This window comes from Chlorocebus sabaeus, chromosome 8 (assembly GCF_047675955.1).
Source record: "Chlorocebus sabaeus isolate Y175 chromosome 8, mChlSab1.0.hap1, whole genome shotgun sequence".
NCBI classification, from domain to species: domain Eukaryota; kingdom Metazoa; phylum Chordata; class Mammalia; order Primates; family Cercopithecidae; genus Chlorocebus; species Chlorocebus sabaeus.
Window position 1 is genome coordinate 111650942 of NC_132911.1, and position 21132 is coordinate 111672073.

Below are 21132 nucleotides of genomic sequence, written 5' to 3' on the forward strand. Positions count from 1 at the left end.
AGAAAAGGTATTATCAGTCTCTATCTCACAGGCTTTTTGAGAGGATTCAGAGGCTTAATCAGTGCAAAGATCTCAGCATAGTACCTGCTGTGTCATTAGTTATCAAAAAGTGAGATTTTATGAGTATAAAAATTTATTACCATGCGATCCGGCAATTCCACTGCTGAGTATATATCCAAAAGAAAGGGAAATCAATATATCAGAGAGAGATCTGCACTTTCATATTTATTGCAGCACTATTTATAATAGCCAAGATATGGAATTAACCTGAGTACCCACCAATGAATGAAAGGATATTTTATGTATATACACACAATAGAATGTTATTCAGTTATAAAACTAGAATGAAGTCCTGTCATTTCCCACTACATGGATGGAACTGGGGGACATTATATTAAGTGAAATAAGCCAGGCACAGAAAGACAAACATCAAATATTCTCATTTACCTGTGGAAACTAAAAAAAGTAGATCTCATGGAGATAGAGAGTAGAATGGTGGTTACCAGAGACTGGGAACGGAAGGGGATGAAGAGAACTTAGTCAAGGGCTACAAACATATAGTTAGATGGAAGGAATAAGTTCTAGCATTCAATAGTACTGTAGGAAAAACTACAGTTAGCAATCATTTATTATACATTTCAAAATAGAAGAGAAGAACTGTAATGTTCCCAACACAAAAGAGAACTGTTTGAGGTGATGGATATCCTAACTACTCTGATTTAATCATTTCATGTGGTATTCAGATATCAAAATATCACATGCACTCCTAAAAATAAGTGCAACTATTAAATATGAATAATAAAATAAATTTTAATCTAACAACTAGGACAAAAGAATTGCAGTCCAAGATGGCGAATGGAAGGAAGCTCAAATAGGATACTCCATATGGAAAAAAAGATATAATTTTAATAAACTGTATAGATGTAGTTATAATAAAATACATATATATGCACTACTCAAATAAAGGGCATTACCCAATAAAGGGCATTACCCACTGTCTAGAGTAAACTTAGTGACTTCACCCTTGTTTGGGTCACACAGCTTAACCAACTGATCACAATCATTTGTTGGGCACCCACATGGAAAATCACCTGCCTTGAACATTAGGAACCAGGAGTTAAGAAACCAAGATCTAAGGGCAATTTTGACCTGGGGTGGGGAGACAGATGGTAGAAATCACATTCTCTTTGTGCCTTACTCCCTTAACCATCAGATAAGAAGGCAGAAATACTTGACTTACCTATATCATACAATAAAATCCTGACCTAGGCTGTGATTTAAATCCTCAAGTTCCCATTAGGTACAATGAATTTCTATCTAGAAATTTACATACTGTTCCTTTAGATACCTATAGAGTTCTATCTTATATGCCATAGTATCTTTTATTTTAACTTCTGAGGATATATATGCTGTCAAAAAACATATCAGGAAAAAATATTTAACTTGAAATGTTATAACAGTTCACTCTTTAAAAACTCCAAATTCACACTTTGCAATATGCTGCTAGTAGCTTCACTGTAATATTTTAATGTTTAAATGTTATATCTTGCCCATCCACATAGAAAAAATATGAAGAAATATTGAGGCTTGTGTAAAATTATGTGGTCAAATAATGAACTCTGAAAATACTGGCTTTATTTCTCACATATTCAAGTGATGCATATTTGAAATCATTCTCAAAACAAATGAAATCAAAATAAACACATTTGCTAAGAACGTTAAAGCTTAAAGAGAATTTTTTTTCCCATGGTGGAGGTAGGAAACAGTGGGAGAAGGACAACTACCTCAAAATAAAATAGGAAAGGAATGTGATAGTAATTAAAAGTTTCAAAAATTGTAAACCAAATTAGTATCTCATATCAGATTTTAAATTCCTGCCACTCTTAGAACTCTCATCTTGGTTACTTCTTGTGCTTTTCCTTTTTTGGTAACTTATCACCCTTTTATATTAAGGTAGAACTAGAGCGGTGTAATCGACTTCAGACCTGCATCTTAGTTGGATTTTTCCAAATGTTGGAAAATGCAGATCTCTCCACCCAACTAAATGGAAAAGCATATGTAAGCTAATATATGTGTTGCCCTCCACTCAACCCTCATCCAAGGAAAACAAGAAGAATCTCTTAATCCCTTTACACTCTAAATAGGCTAAAGCAAACTTTTCCTATAACGAGCCAGATAATAAATATTTTAGGCTTTGCAGACCATACGGTCTCTGTCTAAACAACTCATCTCTGTCGTTACACAAAATGAAGCCATAGACAATATGTAAATGATTCAACATGGCTGTTTTCCAATGAAACTTTATGAACATTGACATTTAAAAGTTAGTATCATTTTCATGTGTCACAAAATATTGTTCTTTTGTCTTAAAATCTCAATGACTTAAAAATCTAAAAGCTATTCTTGGCTTAAGGGCCCTACTGAAAAGATAGCAGTCCAAATTTTGCCCCAGGGTCATAGTTTGCTGACCCTTAGGCTAGAAAATTACTGAAATCCCTGGGGTACCTTGATAGAAAAAAGGAAAAAAAAATAAAGAGTTTTATTTTGAAAACACCAAATGGTAGCATTTAAGCTTGGGGAGGCATAGTGATGTCTTCCATATACCATCTGGCTGTGGGCATAAGACAAATATCAGATGAGCATAAGGATGCTGGAATTCAGTTATCTTGACATGGGAATAATTTTTTTTCAATATTTTTAATTTTATTCACGCTGTATTGATAAATCAAGAATGACAACTCCTGATCAGTTGTCAGTGGGTCAATATTCCATTCTATTTTAATAAGTTTCTAATTTTTCTCTTGCTGTGGCACTGACTTTTGAACGAAGTTGCTGGTTGGAAAGAAAGGAAGAGAGAAGAACTTTACAAAGCCATGTGTTTGGGCTGCAACTAGCTTGACATTTATGTCCAGTCCTATAGTTTATGTCCAGTCCTACAGTCCAGTATAGCTGGACATTTATGTCCAGCTATAGTCCTATAGCAAGATATTTTAATAGCTCTGTTTGTGAGCGTGGCTTTGTCATGTATGCCAATCCAGTTTGATGATAAAAGTAGATACAGTCTTGGTTGTACCATGCAGTGGCAGGCAACCCTTGGGCCAGTTAGTGGACTTAACAGAACGCCTGTTACCTGCTCTGTAAATGAGGATATTAACTGCCTCGCAGGATTTCCAGATGTGATTTAAAAGATGCAGGTCAAAGTGTTTTTAAAACTAAAGCATTAGGCATATGCTTTATTTACGTAAAAACAGCACAAGGTGGCATCTGCCTTGGAAATATAATAATAGAATGATGTTGCCAAACTTGGGTCTATATTGAAATAATAGGCTCACTTACAAGAACTACCAAATCCACAAGAAACAAACATAAGTTTGAAAAATACAATTACCTCTATTAAATGGAAAGTCAGGACTTTTACTTTCCAACCATTAGTACTGTTACTAAAAACAAAAGTAAAATCTTTTGTAAAGAGTATCGAAAATTATATAGCCATCTTTCTCACAGAGAGAAAAATGTTTATTCTAGCTTTTAGAATATCTATTTGATATAATCTATCTTCCAGGACAAATTAGGAGAAAGAGTGCCCTTTGAGTTTTCCATAAAGGGTAATGGAATAGAAATAAAACAGGGTCTACATCTTACAACAGGCAGCTACTGCATTGCAACTGTGGACAAGTACATTAAACAGTGCACTGTGCAGGTGAATAACCATTATTGAAGTTGTTAATATCATCCCTGATCTAGCCTACTGAAATCTTTGATGGTTTATCCATACAGGTGCTACAGATCACAATGACAAAATTAAGATTGCTTTATTGCAGCTACAAGAGGAACACTGTGATCTTGCAAAAACACACATTTTTCATATCATTTCCCTACTTTAAAATACTTCAATGGCTCACTTTCACTTGCAGAAACAAGTACAAACCCTTGATTTTAAAACACAAGATCTTTCTTGCTAGGCATGTCTATCTACCTTCCTAGCCTCATCTCCACATGTACCTTTCACCTTAGCCATGTTCAGTTACATGTGTGAAGTTTCTTGAAAACATCCCCTGCCCTCCCAGCATCCAGCTACCTATGATAGTTCCTCCCTCATGGTTTTACCAACTCTGTCCATCATAATCCCCCTATTAAATGTAGAAAACAGAGCCTGTCTTATGCTAGTCTGTATTCTTAGGTCCCAGCATGGGGGCCTGGCATGGTAGATGTATCTGCTGAATGATTAACAAATTTTTTTTTTTTAAATTTATTTATTATTATTAAACTTCAAGTTGTAGGGTACATGTGCACAACGTGCAGGTTTGCTACATATGTATACTTGTGCCATGTTGGTGTGCTGCACCCATCAACTCGTCATTTACATCAGGTATAACTCCCAATGCAATCCCTCCCCCCTCCCCCCTCCCCATGATAGGCCCCGGTGTGTGATGTTCCCCATCCCGAGTCCAAGTGATCTCATTGTTCAGTTCCCACCTACGAGTGAGAACATGCGGTGTTTGGTTTTCTGTTCTTGTGATAGTTTGCTAAGAATGATGGTTTCCAGCTGCATCCATGTCCCTACAAAGGACACAAACTCATCCTTTTTTATGGCTGCATAGTATTCCATGGTGTATATGTGCCACATTTTCTTAATCCAATCTGTCACTGATGGACATTTGGGTTGATTCCAAGTCTTTGCTATTGTGAATAGTGCTGCAATAAACATACGTGTGCATGTGTCCTTATAGCAGCATAATTTATAATCCTTTGGGTATATACCCAGTAATGGGATGGCTGGGTCATATGGTACATCTAGTTCTAGATCCTTGAGGAATCACCATACTGTTTTCCATAATGGTTGAACTAGTTTACAATCCCACCAACAGTGTAAAAGTGTTCCGATTTCTCCACATCCTCTCCAGCACCTGTTGTTTCCTGACTTTTTAATGATCGCCATTCTAACTGGTGTGAGATGGTATCTCATTGTGGTTTTGATTTGCATTTCTCTGATGGCCAGTGATGATGAGCATTTTTTCATGTGTCTGTTGGCTGTATGAATGTCTTCTTTTGAGAAATGTCTGTTCATATCCTTTGCCCACTTTTGGATGGGGTTGTTTGTTTTTTTCTTGTAAATTTGTTTGAGTTCTTTGTAGGTTCTGGATATTAGCCCTTTGTCAGATGAGTAGATTGCAAAAATTTTCTCCCATTCTGTAGGTTGCCTGCTCACTCTGATGGTAGTTTCTTTTGCTGTGCAGAAGCTCTTTAGTTTGATGAGATCCCATTTGTCAATTTTGGCTTTTGCTGCCATTGCTTTTGGTGTTTTAGACATGAAGTCTTTGCCCATGCCTATGTCCTGAATGGTACTACCTAGGTTTTCCTCTAGGATTTTTATGGTATTAGGTCTAACATTTAAGTCTCTAATCCATCTTGAATTAATTTTCGTATAAGGAGTAAGGAAAGGATCCAGTTTCAGCTTTCTACTTATGGCTAGCCAGTTTTCCCAGCACCATTTATTAAATAGGGAATCCTTTCCCCATTTCTTGTTTCTCTCAGGTTTGTCAAAGATCAGATGGCTGTAGATGTGTGGTATTATTTCTGAGGACTCTGTTGTGTTCCATTGGTCTATATCTCTGTTTTGGTACCAGTACCATGCTGTTTTGGTTACTGTAGCCTTGTAGTAGAGTTTGAAGTCAGGTAGCGTGATGCCTCCAGCTTTGTTCTTTTGACTTAGGATTGTCTTGGAGATGCGGGCTCTTTTTTGGTTCCATATGAACTTTAAAGCAGTTTTTTCCAATTCTGTGAAGAAGCTCATTGGTAGCTTGATGGGGATGGCATTGAATCTATAAATTACCTTGGGCAGTATGGCCATTTTCACGATATTGATTCTTCCTATCCATGAGCATGGTATGTTCTTCCATTTGTTTGTGTCCTCTTTGATTTCACTGAGCAGTGGTTTGTAGTTCTCCTTGAAGAGGTCCTTTACATCCCTTGTAAGTTGGATTCCTAGGTATTTTATTCTCTTTGAAGCAATTGTGAATGGAAGTTCATTCCTGATTTGGCTCTCTGTTTGACTGTCACTGGTGTATAAGAATGCTTGTGATTTTTGCACATTAATTTTGTATCCTGAGACTTTGCTGAAGTTGCTGATCAGCTTAAGGAGATTTTGGGCTGAGACAATGGAGTTTTCTAAATATACAATCATGTCGTCTGCAAACAGGGACAATTTGACTTCTTCTTTTCCTAACTGAATCCCCTTGATTTCTTTCTCTTGCCTGATTGCCCTAGCCAGAACTTCCAACACTATGTTGAATAGGAGTGGTGAGAGAGGGCATCCCTGTCTTGTGCCAGTTTTCAAAGGGAATTTTTCCAGTTTTTGCCCATTCAGTATGATATTGGCTGTGGGTTTGTCATAAATAGCTCTTATGATTTTGAGGTACGTTCCATCAATACCGAATTTATTGAGCGTTTTTAGCATGAAGGGCTGTTGAATTTTGTCAAAAGCCTTTTCTGCATCTATTGAGATAATGATGTGGTTCTTGTCTTTGGTTCTGTTTATATGCTGGATTATGTTTATTGATTTGCGAATGTTGAACCAGCCTTGCATCCCAGGGATGAAGCCCACTTGATCATGGTGGATAAGCTTTTTGATGTGCTGCTGAATCCGGTTTGCCAGTATTTTATTGAGGATTTTTGCATCGATGTTCATCAGGGATATTGGTCTAAAATTCTCTTTTTTTGTTGTGTCTCTGCCAGGCTTTGGTATCAGGATGATGTTGGCCTCATAAAATGAGTTAGGGAGGATTCCCTCTTTTTCTATTGATTGGAATAGTTTCAGAAGGAATGGTACCAGCTCTTCCTTGTACCTCTGGTAGAATTCAGCTGTGAATCCATCTGGTCCTGGACTTTTTTTGGTTGGTAGGCTATTAATTATTGCCTCAATTTCAGAGCCTACTATTGGTCTATTCAGGGATTCAACTTCTTCCTGGTTTAGTCTTGGAAGAGTGTAAGTGTCCAGGAAATTATCCATTTCTTCTAGATTTTCCAGTTTATTTGCGTAGAGGTGTTTATAGTATTCTCTGATGGTAGTTTGTATTTCTGTGGGGTCGGTGGTGATATCCCCTTTATCATTTTTAATTGCGTCGATTTGATTCTTCTCTCTTTTGTTCTTTATTAGTCTTGCTAGTGGTCTGTCAATTTTGTTGATCTTTTCAAAAAACCAACTCCTGGATTCATTGATTTTTTGGAGGGTTTTTTGTGTCTCTATCTCCTTCAGTTCTGCTCTGATCTTAGTTATTTCTTGCCTTCTGCTAGCTTTCGAATGTGTTTGCTCTTGCTTCTCTAGTTCTTTTAATTGTGATGTTAGAGTGTCAATTTTAGATCTTTCCTGCTTTCTCTTGTGGGCATTTAGTGCTATAAATTTCCCTCTACACACTGCTTTAAATGTGTCCCAGAGATTCTGGTATGTTGTATCTTTGTTCTCATTGCTTTCAAAGAACATCTTTATTTCTGCCTTCATTTCGTTATGTACCCAGTAGTCATTCAGGAGCAGGTTGTTCAGTTTCCATGTAGTTGAGCGGTTTTGATTGAGTTTCTTAGTCCTGAGTTCTAATTTGATTGCACTGTGGTCTGAGAGACAGTTTGTTATAATTTCTGTTCTTGTACATTTGCTGAGGAGTGCTTTACTTCCAATTACGTGGTCAATTTTGGAGTAAGTACGATGTGGTGCTGAGAAGAATGTATATTCTGTTGATTTGGGGTGGAGAGTTCTATAGATGTCTATTAGGTCTGCTTGCTGCAGAGATGAGTTCAATTCCTGGATATCCTTGTTAACTTTCTGTCTCGTTGATCTGTCTAATGTTGACAGTGGAGTGTTGAAGTCTCCCATTATTATTGTATGGGAGTCTAAGTCTCTTTGTAAGTCTCTAAGGACTTGCTTTATGAATCTGGGTGCTCCTGTATTGGGTGCATATATATTTAGGATAGTTAGCTCTTCCTGTTGAATTGATCCCTTTACCATTAGGTAATGGCCTTCTTTGTCTCTTTTGATCTTTGATGGTTTAAAGTCTGTTTTATCAGAGACTAGTATTGCAACCCCCGCTTTTTTTTGTTCTCCATTTGCTTGGTAAATCTTCCTCCATCCCTTTATTTTGAGCCTATGTATGTCTCTGCGTGTGAGATGGGTCTCCTGAATACAGCAGACTGATGGGTCTTGACTCTTTATCCAGTTTGCCAGTCTGTGTCTTTTAATTGGAGCATTTAGTCCATTTACATTTAAGGTTAAGATTGTTATGTGTGAACTTGATCCTGCCATTATGATATTAACTGGTTATTTTGCTCGTTAGTTGATGCAGTTTCTTCCTAGCCTTGATGGTCTTTACATTTTGGCATGTTTTTGCAATGGCTGGTACCGGTTGTTCCTTTCCATGTTTAGTGCTTCCTTCAGGGTCTCTTGTAAGGCAGGCCTAGTGGTGACAAAATCTCTAAGCATTTGCTTATCTGTAAAGGATTTTATTTCTCCTTCACTTATGAAACTTAGTTTGGCTGGATATAAAATTCTGGGTTTAAAATTCTTTTCTTTAAGAATGTTGAATATTGGCCCCCACTCTCTTCTGGCTTGAAGAGTTTCTGCCGAGAGATCTGCTGTTAGTCTGATGGGCTTCCCTTTGTGGGTAACCCGACCTTTCTCTCTGGCTGCCCTTAAGATTTTTTCCTTCATTTCAACTTTGGTGAATCTGGCAATTATGTGTCTTGGAGTTGCTCTTCTCGAGGAGTATCTTTGTGGCGTTCTCTGTATTTCCTGGATTTGAATGTTGGCCTGCCCTACTAGGTTGGGGAAGTTCTCCTGGATGATATCCTGAAGAGTGTTTTCCAACTTGGTTCCATTTTCCCCCTCACTTTCAGGCACCCCAATCAGACGTAGATTTGGTCTTTTTACATAATCCCATACTTCTTGCAGGCTTTGTTCATTTCTTTTTCTTCTTTTTTCTTTTGGTTTCTCTTCTCGCTTCATTTCATTCATTTGATCCTCCATCGCTGACATTCTTTCTTCCAGTTGATCGAGACGGTTACTGAAGCTTGTGCATTTGTCACGTATTTCTCGTGCCATGGTTTTCATCTCTTTCATTTCGTTTGTGAGCTTCTCTGCATTAATTACTCTAGCCATCAATTCTTCCACTTTTTTTTCAAGATTTTTAGTTTCTTTGCGCTGGGTACGTAATTCCTCCTTTAGCTCTGAGAAATTTGATGGACTGAAGCCTTCTTCTCTCATCTCGTCGAAGTCATTCTCCGTCCAGCTTTGATCCGTTGCTGGCGATGAGCTGCGCTCCTTTGCCGGGGGAGATGCGCTCTTATTTTTTGAATTTCCAGCTTTTCTGCCCTGCTTTTTCCCCATCTTTGTGGTTTTATCTGCCTCTGGTCTTTGATGATGGTGATGTACTGATGGGGTTTTGGTGTAGGTGTCCTTCCTGTTTGATAGCTTTCCTTCTAACAGTCAGGATCCTCAGCTGTAGGTTGTAGCTGTAGGAGATTGCTTGAGGTCCACTCCAGACCCTGTTTGCCTGGGTATCAGCAGCAGAGGCTGCAGAAGATAGAATATTTCTGAACAGCGAGTGTACCTGTCTGATTCTTGCTTTGGAATCTTCCTCTCAGGGGTGTACTCCACCCTGTGAGGTGTGGGGTGTCAGACTGCCCCTAGTGGGGGATGTCTCCCAGTTAGGCTACTCAGGGGTCAGGGACCCACTTGAGCAGGGAGTCTGTCCCTTCTCAGATCTCAACCTCCGTGTTGGGAGATCCACTGCTCTCTTCAAAGCTGTCAGACAGAGTCGTTTGCGTCTGCAGAGCTGCTGCGTTTGTTATTATTTACTGTGCCCTGTCCCCAGAGGTGGAGTCTACAGAGACAGGCAGGTTTCCTTGAGCTGCTGTGAGCTCCACCCAGTTCGAGCTTCCCAGCAGCTTTGTTTACCTACTTAAGCCTCAGCAATGGCGGGCGCCCCTCCCCCAGCCTCGCTGCTGCCTTGCCGGTAGATCACAGACTGCTGTGCTAGCAATGAGGGAGGCTCCGTGGGTGTGGGACACTCCCGGCCAGGTGTGGGATATGATCTCCTGGTGTGCCTGTCTGCTTAAAGCGCAGTATTGGGGTGGGAGTTACCCGATTTTCCAGGTGTTGTGTGTCTCAGTTCCCCTGGCTAGGAAAAGGGATTCCCTTCCCCCTTGCGCTTTCCAGGTGAGGCAATGCCTCGCCCTGCTTCAGCTCTCGCTGGTCGGGCTGCAGCAGCTGACCAGCACCGATCGTCTGGCACTCCCCAGTGAGATGAACCCAGTACCTCAGTTGAAAATGCAGAAATCGCCGGTCTTCTGTGTCGCTCGCGCTGGGAGTTGGAGACTGGAGCTGTTCCTATTCGGCCATCTTGCTCCGCCCCATGATTAACAAATTTAATGCTAAATATCTATCAGTTTAGAATAAACACAGTCTTTTTTTTTTTTTTTTTTTTTTTTTGGAGACAGAGTCTCTCTGTCACCCAGGATGGAGTGCAGTGGTGCAATCTCAGCTTACTGCAACCTCTGCCTCCCAGGTTGAAGTGATACTCATGCCTCAGCCTCCCAAGTAGCTGCAATTACGGGTGCCTGCCACCACGTCTGGCTAATTTTTTTCCTTTTTGTAGAGATAGAGTTTCATCACTTTGGCCAGGCAGGTCTCGAACTCCTGACCTCCAGTGATCCACCCTCCTTGACCTCCCAAAGTGCTAGGATTATAGATGTGAGCCAGTGTGCCCAGGCCATTTTTTATATTTTAGTGTAATAGCATAATTTTGTAACAAACAAAAATATTTCAGATTATACAGAGCTACATTTTCAAATTAGGCACCAAATTACTAAATATCATGTTAAATTTTTTATGTCTCATGTTTTGTCTTTAAGAAAAAAAGGTATGCACAGTCCTTAACCATAAGCCAAGCAGAAATAAGAGTGGGAGGGAGAGACTGAACAATAAACTAGACTTAAAATACACAGAAAGTCGTAACATGACCAATACTGTAAAAAGAAACTGCCAACATCAGATATTAATCCTTTACTGAGATGTTTCCATAGACCCAAGTTACTAGGATACTATTATTCCAGAGTGTGTTACATACTTTGTCTGAGCTTACAGAGCTAGTTACTGTTGGAGCTCAAATCGGAGCCCGCCATTTCTTCCAATCCAGTGTTCTTTTAGAGACAAGATTTACCATAAACTGATTTCTCCTTTAAGAAGATAAAATTGAATGTTTTGATATTTTTAATCGGATTTGAAACACTTAAACTGACCATTTGCTTAAGAAAGAACTAGGCAACAAAATTCAGATTTTTCTAATATTTGCATTTATAACTGCATAACAATTTTGTCTGTATTACATCATTTAAGGTACAGTTGACCCTTGCACAATGCAGGTTTGACCTACATGGGTCCGCTTTATGAAAGAAAAAAATAAATTGACAAATGTTTTGTTTTATCCCAGTCATAGGTACATCCAAATATAGCCAGTTGTCTTGCAAAGATGGATTTTCTTCAGAAGAAAGCATAAAAGACCTGAGAGACTCAGCATGTAAGAGTATCCAGCTATCTTCTAAAAAGCGGATAGTAGGGTGTCCACCTCACCAAGTGATGTCCAGTGTATTAACCAGCTGGTAGCACCTCCTGCATAGTGATGTAAAGCCACTTCAGGGCAATGAGCTTTCTCCAGCTGGCAGGACCCTGTTAACCCATGGAGTGCCTTCTGCAGACTGGGCTGTAGGCAAGGTCCCTTTCAATTTGGGAAAGAAGCCAGCACAAAAGAATGCTGAAAGTGTACCACTTCAGAGTGAAGACCTACCTCTCCCACCTTCTGCCAAAGGGGAACAAATCCTAACCCTTTCCAATGATGTATTTCTTTTTTATGATAGGCAGTTGAACAGGGACCAAATGATGCATTTTTTATTTTGTTTTCTCCAAAGAAGCTGCATGGTTTAATTAAAGAAACATGGGCATTGGAGTTAGAGAGAATCCTAGATCCTATTCTTAGCTCTCCATACTTGTGTGTCCTTGGGGTAGGTTTGCAAAACTCTCTGAGCTTGTCAGATTCAGGTTTAACCATATATTAGCATCCTGGTAAGCATTTAAAGCATAATAAATATTCCTGGTAATATCTGCACCTGTGATCAGTAGTTGTGATCAGTATTAATAGGATCGTCAGATGTGACAGGATAGCAAGGAGATACTAGATCCTAAGTGGCTTGTATCTAAAACAGACTCAGGTACCCGACTCTCCAATGCACATCTCTACACAAGTGTGTCATCTCAAGTCAACATTTCTAAACCTGAACTCCTTTTGCTATCTATCAGTCAAAACCAAAATCAATAATATCCAATAATACCAATAAATCAATAATATCTAATAATCCAATAATAATAATATCCAATAAACCAGTATTTGTACAATTCTTTAAAGCAGAAACCTGATTGGGCATGGTAGCTTACGCCTGCAATCCAGCACTTTGGGAGGCCGAAGCAGGCAGATCACCCCAGGTCAGGAGTTTGAGACCAGCCTGGCCAACATGGTGAAACCCCGTCTCTAATAAAAATACAAAAATTAGCCAGGCGTGGTGGCAGGCATCTGTAATCCCAGCTACTTGGGAGACTGAGGCAGGAGAATTGCTTGAACCCAGAGGGTGGAGATTGCAGTGAGCCAAGATCATGCCATTGCACTCCAGCCTGGGCGACTAGAGTGAGACTCTGTCTAAAAAAATACAATACAATACAATACAATACAATACAATACAATACAATACAATACAATATGCAGAAACCTGTAAGTCACTGAGGTCTCTTCCCTCTCTGTTACCCTTGTGTCCAGTGAACCACCTTCTGCTGGTTCTATCTTCTAATCTCTTGAATCTGTCTCTTCTTCCCTACCTCAAGTACCACTGCCTTAGCTGAAGTCCTCATTTCTGGCCTGGAATTAGAGCAACAGGTTCCTAATCGGTCTCTGTGCCTCTCTTCTGGCTCTGCTCAACCTATTTCCTCTGCTGACAACAGACGATATTCTACAACAAGAGCATTATATGTCTTCCCAGCTTACAAATCCTCCATCCTCAGCTTCCAAGATTTCATTTCTCACACTTTGCATTCCAACGCTCAAGTAACTCTCTGCTATGAGTACCCTTTACCCTCTTGCTGTTATTCACCCTACTCCTCCTTCAAGATAGTTTTATAACACACTCTCTGGGAAATCTGAAGACTCACCCATCTCCAAGGGCAAGTCAGCTGATGCCCCATGGGTTCCCTGAGCAGCCGATGTGTCACCCTCACAGTTCTTAGCACATTCAATTCCCTTCCATTTTGTTTTTTATAAAAACACACATTGGCCCTGCCTAGTATATAAGCAGTAAATGTTTGCTCAATGTGTAAGCTATATTAAGCAGCCTAAGACATCCCCTAAAATTATAGTCTTCCCCTCTCTTTCCTCAGCAGATAAATACCTACTAATACTGTTGGGAAAACCATGCAAGTGGCTGTTTTCATCAGGCTTCCTTAATTCTAGCACTGCCTGTATTCCAAAATTAAAGAATATTATAGGCTTCTAAAATGTAGTCCTTATCCATGTGCTGGTTTCATAAAGATTAAACTAAAGTAAAATAACTCTAATACATGATTTAGAATGTTTCTGGTTTAAGTGTAATCAGAATACAGTCCCTGAATTTGAATCCTATTACCTTTAGTTGGTCAACATCAATCACTCATCTCCAGGTCTTCTATCAGGTCTTGTCACTGGTCCTTTCACCCCTCATGCTCATGCATTTCCTCTAAACCTAGAATGCTCCTAACTCTTCACAGCCTCACCACCCAGGTTAGATGGTGAAGGAAGGGAACGATACAGCTGAGCCCCACAATTTTTCATGACTGTTCTAACCTAACCACTAACTTGTCCCTTCTGTGATCCCTTCTATAACTGTGCAACACGCTGACCCCATTGGCCCACTGGGCTTCAGCATCACTTTATGTAATAATGTTATCTAATACTGTTGTCTAATTCTGTATCAGTTTCATATGCAACCTGATGGCCTCCAACCTAATGGTCCAAGTATCTTCCAAATAAAGACATTTGTTATTTTTATTTCTCATGTAATCCCAAATATACTGGGGTTCCATCAATATATTTGGAGGTCTGCATCTTTATAGATCTTCAAACACATTATATAGAATTTACGGTACTTAAAGTAATTATATGTGTGTCCACAGTTGTCCAGATTTGACTAAAGATATTTCAAAGACATTTATGTTAATTCTAAATACCTAGACTTTTTTTTTTTTCCCAAATTCATCATTAAATTACATTATTCAAGAATGACAGGCTGGGCGAAGTGGCTCATGACTGTAATCCTAGCACTTTCAGAGGCCAAGATCGGTGGATTTCCTGAGCTCAGGAGTTTGAGGCCCGCCTGGGCCATGGGCAAAACCTCATCTCCGCTAAAAATACAAAAAATTAGCCAGGAGTGGTGGCGCACGCCTGTAGTACCAGCTACTCGGGGGGCTGAGGCACAAGAATTGCTTGAACCCAGGAGGTGGAGGTTACAGTGAGCTGAGATCATACCACTGCACTTCAGCCCGGGAGACAAAAAAAAAAGAAAAGAAAACAGGTGTTTCTAAAGGCACTCAAACTTGATGACATGTAGTAATTCTTTAAAAACATCTAAATAGTGATCTTGGAGTTCACAAATTAAAAGATGATTATATTTAACTTTGGATTTTCTTATATGTTAAAAATTACTAGTTTTTAAAACGTGTGACATTTTATTTCAAAAGCAAAATGTAGCAGCTCACACCCGTGATCTCAGCTACCTGAGAGGCTGAAGTGGGAGGACTGTTTCAGGCCAGGAGTTAGAAACCAGCCAACATAGCAAGACCTCATCTCTAAAAATATTTAAATAAATAAATAAATAACAGCCAGGCATCTCTAAAAATATATTTTTTAAAAAATTAGCTGGCTATGGTGGTGCATGCGTGTAGTCTTAGCTACTGGGGAGGCTGTAGCAGGAGGATCCCTTCAGCACAGAAGGGATTGAGGCTTCAGTGAGCTATGACTGTGCAACAACAACAAAAACAACAAAAAGGAAGGAAAGAAAAACAGGAAACAAAATGTAGTGTTCTCTTAGCCTAAATACATATTTCACAAAATGTCAAAACAAGGATAGAATCATAAAACGTAGCAGAAATAGTCGAAATGTAGCAAATTCATGGATCCAGAATTATAAAAGATCTCATTTCCGTATTTGTTTCCAGATGATTTTTCAAAATACTACTTCTGGCAAAAGTATATTATTTTCTTACACATAAATTTGGAGGTTAAAAAAAGTTGACTGCTCCTTTTTCCTTAATTTCAGCATATTTCTGATACCTTCCTGGTACTTGACATAAAAGAATCCCTAACCTTGATTGACATGAGGTAGATACTTCATAAATTGCTGAATAAATGTTTTCCAAGGCTAATTTTCTCACCTATGTTTTAGACTCTATCCTCTTCTGTCCCTTCAGTGATCTTGTTTCTTCATTTTTTTTTTTTTGTCTATCCTCCTCATCTGGCTCTTTCCTAGTTATGTCTCCTGTCACTCACAGACACACACACACACTCACACACACACACCCCAACTTCCCCATCTGTGTGAGCCTTCCAGTGATCAGATACTCTTTTTAAATATACTTAGAGGAAGAAGAGAACGAGTGGTATAATCACTGGCTGCTTTCCTATGACTCCATGTGCTCCCCAAAACCATAGCAATCAGGATAGTGCCCCAACAAAAACAATGAAATGGCTCACATGAAGGTCAGCACTCTATTGTTTAGACAGTGCAACATTAACATTGACCACTTGCTTCTTCTCAAGTCTTCCCACTTCTGCTTCTGGGACATCATCCTCTCTGTTTTCCTAGTGACTCGGTCATAGCCTCCTCCCCTGGCTTTTCTTTGCTTTCTGTTCAATGTCAATAGTAATATACTGTATTTTTTAGGTATTGTACTGTTTGGACATTTGAGTTGTTTCCAAGCTGTAATTAGAATAAATTGTGTTTCCATGAATAGTGTTTTATATGTGTTTTGTTTACAAGTCAAGATAGTAGTTATGCCAAAGGAGAAGACAGTAAGTGAATGGGAAGTTAGTGAGTGGGTAGTACTAACATTCTTTCTTGACATCAGTGGGAGTTAAATGTATCTATTTTGTAATAGTTCATTAAACACTCCATTTATTATTTGTGAATTTATTTCTGCATGATACATCAAAAAGTTTATTTTTTAATAACTAAAAACATGACAGTTGTGCAAATAGAAGAAAAGGGGGGTAGTGACTCTGGTAAACATCCTATAATGCCTATATTTAAGTGACAAATACATGTTCAGCTTCATTTGTATCAAAGAAAAAGCATATTAAGACAAAAATGCAGTTTTATCCTTGTTATTAATAACCAGAGAGATGCAAGCGAAAATGTCCACTGTTAGTGAAGATGTAAACTGATACAACTTTTCTAGAAATTCATTTGTCAATATATATCTTTAAAACATGTATTATGTTTAAACGTTCATCTTATAAAAATAAACCAGGCAAATGTGTAAAAATGTGTATGAGAGAGCAAGAATTTATGTATAAGGATATTTTTCACAGAACTGCTTATAATTATGAAAAATTAAAACCAAAATTTCAATAGGCAATTAACTAAATGTAATCATTCAGTAGAATATTTGCAGCCATATTTAATGGCATGAAAATATGTTCATAATTCATTAAAACAAGTTACAAAACACAATGACACATTTGTAAGGTGAGGAAAACAACAAATACTCATAGAAACAAAAATGTCAAGAACAGAAGATGAAACGGTTTTTGTTATCTTTTTTTAACTGTTGTTATCTCTTGTTAACTGTTGTTATCTCTTGTTAACTGTTGTTATCTTTGAGAGAAGTGTTTGCTTTTGCATTTTTTAGGCCTAGGTACTTTTCTAAGCTTTCTGCAAGGACTATGTAGAACAATTTAAAAAACAAAGTTTTATGTAAATGGTTTCATTAATGAATGAGAAAAACATGAATGAAATAACATCTAACATAGTATCAGGGACAATGGCAGCTTCTAGTGTCTGTTAGTACATGTATTTACAGAATTACTCAGATAGTTGTTGGATTGGTTTCCGTAAGTGTGGTTGAAGTTTATAAGCTTCATACTATGTGTACCAAGAAGCCAACCTCAGACAACTTTTCAGAGAGCAAATCTTCCTTCAAAAGAAGGAGATTAATTTACATTGGAAATCACACTCTAGTGATTAGGAAACAGATGAGCAAGTTTCACTTACAAGATTTTTTAGGCTACTATTGCTAAAAGTATAATTTTCTTCTCTACTATTGAGGAACAATCTTTTAAGGAAGTGAAAAGTAGATATGATCTCAAATTCTAAGTCTGTGACAGCTTTTCCAATTTAAATCTTTCTCATCCCCTAAACAAAATACAAACATCAATGCAATATATGCAAAGTAGTCATGAAAAAGAGCAAATAATTGGTATGAAAGAAACATGATTAACCAAAGTCATATACTGATAAGAAATAATTTTCCATTTTTCACTTTGCTCCAATGGGGTCTTGTTAATAGCACTTCCCGCTTGTACCAGGTAACGATTTCCTCTAGGTCAGTAAACTCCAACATTGATTGTATTCACTTACAAGAAGTCTATCCATAGCAAACCCTTTCTCATATGCAGATTTTCTTTCTAAGGCTGATTTACAGTCACTGCTCTCCTTTCCATTTCTGAGAAAAGAAAACTAAGCCAAAATGTGCTATTAACTCCTGCCTGAGAGTATCTCTCTAAGGAAGACTCCACTCATATACTACAAAGTATTGCTGAGGTGACCATTCACACCAGTTTGCACAGGATGGTCCTGGTTTACATCCAATCTCCCTGCATAGTTGTTAATGACAACCCCTTTCACTTCCCAGTGTCCCACATTTAGTAATATATTATATGGCCAGCCTATTATCCATATACAGTACATACAATGCCAGCTCTAGAACTTGGAATAAATGCCTCTATCCATCTACACTCTTGCCTTGTTTTCCTTGTGCACTGGTAGTCTGGAATGAAAAGCATAAAGAATAAAGTTGTGGACTCAAACCATCCCCCCATAGGTAGTCTAAAGCAATCTGAACAGGAATCCTTTCCAAGGTGGACCCAATCTCCTTCTGGAAGTTTATAAACTATGAGAGATAAACTATCAGGTAGCCTAAATCATATGCCTTAAGAACAAAATTCATATTTGCAAACAATTTGCAAGGCAGTCTGTTAACTGGTGGGGAGTTGTTTCCTTTAAATGTTAATCCAAACAATTCCATGAAATGAAGGTAGATCCAAGTTTCCTCTAAGCCTAAATATTTCTAACTCTGCTAATGACATAACCTCATCCAGTACCTTAGCTAGAAAACCTTATGATCAAGTTTGATTGTTTCTCTTAGCCCTGTCCAGGTAGTTACCAGGCCCCATTGTTTCTATTTTTAAAGCCTCTGCAATTCATTACCCACAAAAAAATCATCAGAACAAGATTTCTAATCTGTATTCATTACAATAGCCTTCCTCTACTTTTTGTTCGTCTCCAGTTCATCTCCCTCACTTCTGCTAGAATTATCTTAAAGCAATATCTTTAGTTCACTGCCTACTCAGTACCTCAGATAATAGCAAGACTTCTTAGCCTGGCAGGCAACACCTTTATCAGTTGCACTGCAGCCTCCTTTTCCATCCTCAATTTCAACCACACCTCCCACTAGGCATACGCTCTTCAATGGATTTCATCCAGCTACCATACTGCTCTTTCAGGAAGTGTTTAAAAATGTTTGGGGACACGTTTGCTTATAACAGTAGTTTGAAGACACAAAGGACATTTAATGGGCAGGGACCAAGGACACTAAATGTCCAGCAATGTAGGACAGGTCCATGAAACAGAGAACTGCATTGCCAAAATGCCAAATAACACTCCAGGTTCTTGTTCTTGTTCTCCAAACACATTATTTTTTCATATATGTGGATCCTTCTTTCTAAATTTATTTAACCAGCCCCCACTAGTTCTGCCACCTTCCAAAATAATATTGTCCTTGGATGATGTAATTCAAACTCTCCTCACCTAAAGACTGTCTTGCCTGAATAGTCACATACACAGTGTGTTAATAGGAGATCATTAAATCACTCTCAGAAATATGAGATCTAATTATCTCATATAGATACATATATATGAGAGTGATTTAATGATTACTGACACAGCACTTAATATATTAAATTATGAATAATCTGCTTACAATTTGTCATTTTATTCTGTGGTCCCCTTGTTCTTATCCCTTCTATCCCCTAAAATTTGACTTCCTTAAAGAAAGGGATGTTCCTTTGGTATCTCATTTATTTTTTTAAACCACAATTTCTATGGCTGACCTAGAAGATGAGACTCATTCTATAAGTGACTTTTGGATTAAAAGATGAAAAACTGCACCCTTATTCCTATGTAAAAAATGCCATTCCTTAAACTTTTTAAAATAGTTGTTAAACTTATACCTCAGATTACTTTAAAATAACTTAAACATTTTAGTTACATCAGTAATGCTACTTAAAGAAACCACCTTTACCATATGTTTAATTGCAGGTTAGACTAGCGAGATTGCCAACTCACATAAAAAGAGAAAAAGAAGCTATAGAAATTGGTAAACCAGAGAGATTGTTCTCAGCATAAAGTACTTAAATTCCTTTGTGGTTTGTTCTTTTATAAGCACTAAGTACTCTTTACAAAAATTTGTCAAACAAGATTGTGCTTGAGATCCTTGTGATTAAAAAACTACTTACATAATCTAAAATAAAGAGTGTATGTATGATTGTGTCTTACAGTTCTATACAAAACAAAGTAAAAATGCTCTTATCCTACTACACTCATTTTTTGCAAGTTTGAGCTTAGACTTTTTTTTTTTTTTTTTTTTTTAAGATGACACTCACTCTGTTGCCCACGCTAGAGCACAGCGGTGCTACCGCAGCTCACTGCAACCTCTACCTCCTAGGTTCAAGTGATTTTGGTGCCTCAGCCATCCCAGTAGCGGGGATTACAGGTGTGCACCACCATGCCTAATTTTTGTATTTTTATAGAGATGGGGTTTCCCCATATTGGCCAGACTGGTCTCCAACTCCTGGCCTCAAGTGATCCACCCACCTTGGCCTCCCAAAGTGCTGGGATTACAGGCATGACCCACCACACCCAGCAAGCTTAAACTATTTCTATCACCTATTACATTTTTTAAAAAATATCAGTCAAAATCTTCAACTTAGCTCCTCTCCTAAGTTGCATATCCAGCAATACAGGATAGACAAAGCCAAATGCTCACTTGCGCATCTGTTCATGTCTGGGGCTCGGTGTCCATAGTACCCAGATGGGCAGGAATGCAGGCACTCTCCATACTGGCGCATCCCTTCTCTTCGAAGGAAGAAGAACAACTTCTGTTGACATCGGCTGCACCCATTGTCCTTTGAACAAGACAAACAACCCTTGCAAATGGGATTTGATACATAACTAGCTGTAAAAGAAAAACAAAAATTGTGTTTAATTATGAGTATAATCAGACTTTTGATAAATACACCCTGCTGAAAAGACAAATGTTTCTTTTCTTTCTGCTATACTCACATAGAAATACTAAATAAAATATCCCTGCCCTTCGTGTCTCTACCTCCCCCACCCAAAAAGTGGTTAATACACAACCAAACTTAGAAACAAAGAGGAAACTCAGAGGCAGAGTTGAGTCCAGAAGCTAAAGCTGAATGACTCATGGGAATGTCAGACCAGCCAGAGGTAAAATTTAGGGCAAGGTCCTCAACTCAGGCCAAGAAATATTTATGTGAAGATCTGGCACTTAGCTCCTTTTATGTAGACGGAGTCAAGAGGGCTGTTTGTCCATGACCCCCTGCCCTAACTGGCCAGAGCAATGGATTCTGACCCTAGCTTGGGAGGATACAGCAGGTAAGCACAAGAGAAAATATAATTCATGAGACATAAGAACACCAAGTCCACAAGGCTGAGATCCAAATTAAAATTATCATTGTAGTATGGGGTCTGTATGGTGTTGACAAGATAAAATAA

At 38.4% G+C, this 21132-nt stretch overlaps 1 protein-coding gene across 2 annotated transcripts in view; it reads right to left on the reverse strand.

The window, feature by feature from the left end:
* The window catches only part of RSPO2 (R-spondin 2), a 176742-nt gene that overhangs the window by 69451 nt on the left and 86159 nt on the right, over nucleotides 1–21132 (reverse strand). For both annotated transcript variants that reach the window (XM_073018316.1, XM_073018315.1), the window contains exon 2: nucleotides 20384–20572. In XM_073018316.1, the coding sequence (XP_072874417.1) occupies nucleotides 20384–20572 (189 nt within the window). The remainder of the gene's footprint in view (nucleotides 1–20383; nucleotides 20573–21132) is intronic.